Below are 8,001 nucleotides of genomic sequence, written 5' to 3' on the forward strand. Positions count from 1 at the left end.
GAAACAGGCTGTTTGCTGCAAGGAGGCAAATTGCTGGGAGGCAGATTTTTTTTTCTTGTTTTCCTCCCCAAAAAAGGTAGGTGCGTCTTAATACTCCAAAAAATACAGTTAGATGTCTAAAAATGACAAGAGTGAAATTTCAAGATTTATCTTCTTTTTATTTAGAGGTTTTAACTTTGGACTTGTATCTGAAAGAAATGTTTGGTTATAAAATGCAACAGGACTTCGCCAGAACAGGCGGTCGATAGAATATATTGACTCCCACAAGAAAAGATCTTGCAAAAATACCAGAATAATTAAACTGTATATTCACAGTGCATTCTATGTTAACTCTTAGCAATTCACATAAGCTGCAAAGGGCTATTTTTCCTTAAATATAATACGAGAAAGGCAGCACATCGGAGTCCTGCATCCTTTGTACAGCCTCGCTAAGAAGCAGCTCCATGAAAGAGTGTGGGGTGGCCTGAATTAGTTTATATTTCATTTCTAGAAACTGCTAATCAGTTTGCAAACTGACGCTAAAAGAAACCCCTTTTGATGGACGAGTCTTCGGCCGTCAATATTTCAAATTTGCTTCAAAAACTGTAGATATAAAGAAATGCATGTAAACAGCCTTTGCTGGATAACACCAAAATCCTCTGGTTTAAACATACCAGGGAAGAAAATCTGTTTATCTAATAATAATATTTTTAACAGAGGAGAGTTATCAGTTTGGCAACGTTAGAAAGGCAGGAACTGTATTTGGGGAGCGAGGGGCAGAAACCTCCCTAGATGCTTAAGGCTTATTAAGTATAATTGTGGAGAAATTGAATTATCTGCTCAATTCCTCCATTTTATTTTTTATTTCCGGCTGCTTCGTGGCGGCAATGTCTCAACCCTGTATTTATCTACCTGAGAGGAAGCACTATCGAAATAAAACTTGCATAGGGCATCCGGCTGCATTCTAGTCAACAAAATAGATTTTATTTTTATTTTTTTGCAACCAACCGCTGGAAGTAACGGGACATAAATTGATAATGCTCGTTGTGTTGAGAATTGTCTCAAGAAACCAACTTCCTCGGGAGTCCAGTGATGTGAGATTTTTAGAACAATCTTTTTTTGTGACTTAAAAGATGTGTCAAGTGCACCGAAAATACATCAAACGGGACCCTCTATTTTGGAAAACATCATTTTTTTCCTTTCCAGACGACTCGTAGCTAGCTGCAGTTAACTAGGCCTCGCTAGCTTTAGGTGTAGAAAGTAGATTTTTGGTGCTATGGTTTTTTCCCCTCTTACCTAACTAGTTGCACTCTTTTTCATTCCCAGCTAATTTTAAATACACCTTGCTTAAGGTTAACATTGGGTCAGTACAGGAGCCTCCTTTATATGAAAACAATCTATTACTCTTCAGTCATAATCATTTATAAAATGGAGTTAAACTCCTCATGGGTTCCAAAAAAAGTGTTTACACTTAGTAGTTCATCGGACGAAAGCCACTTGATTTCTGAACTGAAAATCTGGAAACACAGCTTGCATTTTCAAGTTAGAGCAGCGCTCTCACGCACACAATACACACAATCGCACCTCCACCCACACGGTGCTCCTTTCCACATCCATCCCAATTCTTGCACAGGAACGCGCCGTTAAAATAAGAGCGCGTTCATATTGTTTGCCCCGTGAAACTCAGAAAGAAAACGGCCAAACGGCGGCCAAATCTTCCCGTGTTGTACAAATATTTGCGTTTTATCCCACACGTCCATCGACAAACTTGTGAATTTCAGCGAAAAGGTACAATGCTGGAAAGGATTAAGGCTTCTGGAGTCTTCGAGCCGAAGGGCTGGCAGGGAAACACAGGCTGTTGCGGTGTGGGTGTAGACGCACACCTTACCCGTAGGAGTGGCTAGTCTTCGGCTCCGCCATCTGTGCAAATTAAATAAAGGTCTACGGGAGCCCTTGGAAATAGATCCACCTAGTTCAGGAGTGGAGGAGATGAGTTAAAGATAGGTGGAAGAGAAGCCTTTCAGCTGGCTGGTGAGGACGGCATCGTGAACGCTCGGAAAGAACAAATCTCGTAAGGATGCTTTCTCGAAAAAATGCAGTCTAGTGAGGTTGTCCATAACAGAGCCTGGTGAGAATAAAAGGAAAATATATATATTTCAGGCATGTATATGATATCAAGAATCAGGTATCCATTTAAGAGTCCCTTATACAGGTAGCCCTTGACTTACGATTATAATTGAGCCCCGAATTTTTGTTGCTCAGTGGGACATTTGTGAAGTGAATTTTGACCCATTTTACGACCATTAAATGTTAATTGATTACTGTAATTAAAACAGCCCCTGTTCACCTACAGGAAAATAAAAATCTCTTGGCTGAAGATAGACTTAAATTAGTACTGTATACAGGTAGGCCTCAACTTACGACCACAATTGAACCCAATATTTATGTGGTTGTGAAAAAGTTTAGTTTTGCTCCGTTTTACGACCTTTTTTTGCCACCGTTGTTAAGCAAATCACTGCCATTGTTAAATTAGTAACATGATTGTCAAGCGAATCTGGCTTTCCCAGTGAGTTTTCTTGTCAGAAGATTGCAAAAAGTGATCACATGACTCCGGAACACTGCGACAATCATAAATGTGAGTTGCTAAGTGTCTGAATTCTGATCACGTGACTACGGGGATCCTGAAATGGTTATAAGTGCGAAAAATGGTCAGATGTTACTTTTTTCAGTGCCATTGTTAACTTTGAATGGTCACTAAATGAACTGTTGTAAGTCGAGGACTAACTGTACAAATGTCTCGTGTAGCAACAGAAATTTCAGGTACAATTTTGGTCCTAAATTGAGGACTATCTGTATTACTACCCAGCCTCTACAAATGAAACTACATCAAAAGAACTATTTATAAAACAGGAAACATTGTACACATGTTGTGCATTGTCAATAAAGATTTGATTTGATTTGATAAGGTTAGGGAAACAATGGTGTAACAGGAATTAACAATGATTTGAAATTATACACTGTTTTATTTTATAAATGTTATTAAGTTTCTTTATAAGGGGGCACAATGGCTCAGCGGTTAAAAGCACTGAGCTTGTCAACTGGAAAGCTGATAATCCGGGTTTGAGGCCCGAGCACTGCACGACAGGGTGAGCTCCCATCCTCGCCTCAGCTCCTGCCCACCTAGCAATCCAAAAGCACGCAAATGTGACTAGATAAACAGGTACCACTTAGGTGGGAAGATAAGAGGGTTCTGCACACCACTGCCGTAAAGACATGCTGGCCACATGACCACGGAAATGTCTTTGGACAACGCTGGATCCCTCGGCCACGAAACAGAGACGAGTACCGCCCCCTAAAGTTGGACACGACTGGACAGAAAAATCTTTACTTAACCTTATTTTATAAATTTTGTTAAGCTTCTTTATAAGATAAAGTCCAAAAGGCACAAAAGTAAGAGAATCAGTGATTCCCTTACTTTTCTAACGTTTGCTTCTTCTACATTCTATCTTATAATCTAATAAGTATAAATCTTATACTGTGATCTTATTGTGATTTTAAATTTACTTTTATATATATTTCAAATGTTATAAGCCGTCCAAGAGTCGCCTTGCAGTGAGATGGGCGGCAAACAGATTGAATAAAACAAATGATGAAAATTAATGACATTTATGAAATAAAATATCTTGGCTTCCTTTTATTTCTTCTGTATTTTATCTTATAATGAAACTTGATAAAATTTATGAGGTATAACTGAGGGTCATTTCAAATCATGGTTAATTCCTGTTGCACCATTGTTTCCCTAACCTTTTCCTTCATTCTCCAAAGTCACTTATCAGAAAATCCTTTTTTTACCGCTTATCGGAAAGACCTTTTTACTATTTATCAGAAAGTCTTTATTTAAATGTCCCTTCTGGGCAATGGGTTTGTGCGTCATTTCTCAAACAAAAGTCACTTTTCCCCAATTTGGGGTAATTTACCCAGGCTGGGGAAACACAGTTATGCGCAGAAAACAAAACGACCGAAAAACAAAGTTCTCACAAGCAAAAGCAAAAATGATTTTGTTCCCCAGGGAACAGCGGATAATTATTTCTATGAGAGAAAGTTGTGTTTGGCTCATAAACTTGACTTGTTGATTAAGTTGTGTTTTGTTCTGCACTCGGATAAAGCACTGGGGATAATATTATATTTTGGCACAAGCCTTGGTTTATTTAAAACCATAAACTATGCCTCTGTATTCCTCTCTTGCTTTAATCCGATACTGATATTGTTTTTCTTTTTGAAAAAGTTTTTTTTTCCACAGCTTCCACCTTTCCAAAATATTTGGTAAAATATATATTTAAAAGTAGTCCTCAACTTACGACTAGAATTGAGCTCAAAATGTCTATTGCTAACCGAAACAGTGAAGTGAGTTTTCCTCAATTTTACCACCTTTCTTAACACAGTTGTTGAGAGAATCACTGCAGTTGTTAAGTTAGAAAAACGGTTGCTAAGTGAATCCCCATTGACTTTGCTTGTCAGAAAAGAGGATTACATGATCCCAGAACACTGCAACCGTCATAACTCTGAGTCGGTTGTCAAGCATCCAAATTTTGATCACGTGACCATGGGATGCGGCCTTAAATGTGAAATGGCTTAGGACCTGGTTACTTACGGGACCGCCTACTACCACCAATAGCCTCCCACCGGCCGGTACACTCTCATAGAGAGGGGCTCCTCCGGGTGCCGTCAGCCAAACAATGTCGACTGACAGCCCCCAGGGGGAGAGCCTTCTCTGTGGGGGCACCTACTATCTGGAATGAGCTCCCCCCGGAGATATGGAGGATCCCAGATCTGCGCACCTTCCGCCGCGCTCTCAAGACCTTTTTATTCCACCAGGCGGGCCTGGCCTAATCTTTTCCCCCTTTTTCTCTTTTAATACGTAAATTTTAATCTGTTTTTAAATGATTGGGGTGTTTTAAATCTGTCTGGGCCAAATTTGTTTAATTCGGTTTTATTCTGTTTTTTAAATTTTGTATTTATGTATTTTATTGTTTGGCTGTTCACCGCCCTGAGTCCTTCGGGAGTAGGGCAGTATATAAATCAAATAAAGACTAAAGACTAAAACAGTCATAACTCACTTTTTCCAGTGCTGTTGTAACTTTGAACGGTCACTAAACGAATGGTTATAAGTCAAGGACTTATACTGTACAAATGTACACATACAATTCCAGTTCTTCAAGGAATCGCTAATCTTACTTGGTGTGATGTAGGACCGCAGTTGGTGGATTATACAATGTGATGGACTTTCACCCAATATATTGGCTAGGTAGGAATTCAAGTGTAGTAATTTTGGAAGGCATCAAATTGAGGAAGACTAAGACAGAACATTAATGTCCTAACGACTGTGGGAAAATTTAACCCACATTTCTCCGACTTACCATTGCAGGCAGTTATATAAACTGAAACGCCAATTTCTTCATATTCTTTTATGATCTGCAACAGGGAAGAAAATAACTTTCGGTTAATATTTCTAGATTTATCGAAGCTCGTCCATTCCACCCCTACCAATCTGCTATAAAATTCCCTTTTCAAGTTGATTTCCAGTCGTCTTAAGAAATATTCGGAAGGAATAAGATGAAACTCAACGCTAAACCTCTCAAACTGTCTTTCTAATCCTGATGCCCCCTCTGGATGTGGCTAAAGATGTACTGTAGGAGACGAAGTGGTGGAACCTGGAGACGGAGTCAAAAGAGGGATCAGCCTAGAATCCCTACATAGTCATAAGTGAATTCTGTGGACCCTTATTTAACTCTCAAGCAGGTGCTATGGGGTAGTTGAGAAGACTCCTATGCCAAGGCTATTTAGCAATAAAACAGTTTAATTGGACTTTCTTTTATGGACCTGACCTTTCCCATCTGACAAAAGGAAACAACATATGTGGGGAGACTCAGATTACAGATTAACAGAGTTGGAAGGGACCTTGTAGGTCATCTAGTCCAACCCCCCCGCCAAAACAGGAGACCCTACCCCATTTCTGACACATGGCAGTCCAGTCTCTTCTTGAAAGCTTCCAGGGATGAAGCTCCCACAACTTCTGAAGGCAAAACTTCTGTTCCATTGTTTGCTCTCACTTTCAGAAAATTTCTACTCATTTTCAGGTTGAATCTCTCCTTGTTCTACTTCCATCCATTATTCCTTGTCTGGCCTTCAGGTGCTTTGGAAAATAGTTTTGACTCTCTGTGGCAGCCCTTCAAATATTGGAAGACTGCTATCATGTCTCCCCTGGTCCTTCTCTTCATTAGACTAGCCATGCCCAGTTCCTACAACAGTTCTTCATATGTTTTATTTATTTATTTATTTTATTTATTATATTTCTATACCGCCTTTCTCCCGTAGAACTCAAGGCGGTGTACAGTCAAGAAAAATATAGACACACAAACATCATAAAATTGCTAATTAAAATTATTACTTTTAAGTTTTAGCCTCCAGTCCCCTCATCATCTTGGTAGCTCTTCTCTGCGCTCTTTCTAGAGTCTCAACATCTTTTTTAATAGTGTGGTGACCAAAACTGAATGCAGCATTCTAGGTGTGGTCTTACTACGGCTTTATAGACTGGTATTAGTACCTCACTTGATCTTGACTGTATCTCTCTGTTAATGCAATTTAGGATTGCATTTGGCTTTTTTGGCTGATTTGAAAAATGATACTGAATTGTAGTAAGCACTTTTGTGTAATCCTACCAGGAATCATTAAAATAAATAAATAAATAAATTCCTGCAATGATGTAGGGGCTCTCACAAAAAAAGAGGTGGGGTCAACCTATTCTCCAAAGCACCCGAGGGCAGGACAAGAAGCAATGGGTGGAAACTTATCAAGGAGAGAAACAACTTAGAACTAAGGAGAAATTTCCTGATTTAATTAGAACAATTAATCAGCGGAACAACTTGCCTCCAGAAGTTGTGGCCTCTCCATCACTGGAGGCTTTTAAGAAGAGATTGGAGAGCCATTTGTCTAGAATGGTATAGGGTCTCCTGCTTATGCAGGGGGTTAGACTAGAAGACCTTCAAGGTCCCTTCCAACTCTATTATTCTCTTATTCTGTATCTATTCTTATTATTCTGAGCCGCGGTGGCGCAGTGGTTAGAGTGCAGTACTGCAGGCTACTTCTGCTGATCACCGGCTGCCAGCAGTTTGGCAGATTGAATCCCACCAGGCTCAAAGCTGACTGAGCCTTCCATCCTTCTGAGGTCAGTAAAATGAGGACCCCAATTGTTGGGGGCAAGATGCTGACTCTGTAAACCACTTAGGGATGTAAAGCACTATGGAGCGGTATATAAATCTAAGTGCTGTGTCACTTAGAAAATGTGTCACAAATACCATTGACTGGTGCTAATGGTTGATACAGATTATTATTATTATTAATATTAATATCTCTTTTATTCATTAAACATTAAGTCAACTGAACATTTTAAAATGTGTCAAAAATACCATTGACTGGTGCTAATGGTTGATACAGATTATTATTATTATTAATATTAATATCTCTTTTATTCATTAAACATGAAACTCAGTCAACTGAACATTTAAAAATGTGTCACAAATACCATTGACTGGTGCTAATGGTTGATAGGGGTTATTATTATTATTAATATTAATATCTCTTTTATTCATTAAACATTAAATTCAGTCAACTGAACATTTAAAAATGTGTCACAAATACCATTGACTGGTGCTAATGGTTGATAGGGGTTGTTATTATTATTATTATTATTATTATTATTATTATTATTATTATTATTATCTTTATTCATTAAATATGAAACTCAGTCAACTGAACATTCAAAAATGGATCACAAACACCATTGACTGGTGCTAATGGTTGATACGGGTTGCTGCCAGCATCCGAGGTATCAACCAAGTACATTATTATTATTATTATTATTATTATTATTATTATTATTATTATTATTATTATTATCTTTTAACTTCACCCACTTCTTCTCTGCATGCATGAAAGAGAACAAAATTAAGCAGATGCTTTATT

The 8,001-nt window shown here is 38.5% G+C and overlaps 1 protein-coding gene across 2 annotated transcripts in view; it reads right to left on the reverse strand.

Moving 5' to 3' along the window:
* Window positions 1–137: 137 nt before the first annotated feature.
* SLC26A5 (solute carrier family 26 member 5) overlaps window positions 138–8,001 on the reverse strand; it is a 45,259-nt gene continuing 37,395 nt past the window's right edge. For both annotated transcript variants that reach the window (XM_087873344.1, XM_034433652.2), the window contains 2 exons: window positions 5,397–5,451; window positions 138–2,104 (listed from right to left, as the gene is read on the reverse strand). In XM_087873344.1, coding sequence (XP_087729470.1) covers window positions 1,974–2,104; window positions 5,397–5,451 — 186 coding nt within the window. In that variant the 3' untranslated portion in view covers window positions 138–1,973. The remainder of the gene's footprint in view (window positions 2,105–5,396; window positions 5,452–8,001) is intronic.

This window comes from Pantherophis guttatus, chromosome 7 (assembly GCF_059756535.1).
Source record: "Pantherophis guttatus breed Tessera chromosome 7, ASM5975653v1, whole genome shotgun sequence".
Lineage (NCBI taxonomy): Eukaryota > Metazoa > Chordata > Lepidosauria > Squamata > Colubridae > Pantherophis > Pantherophis guttatus.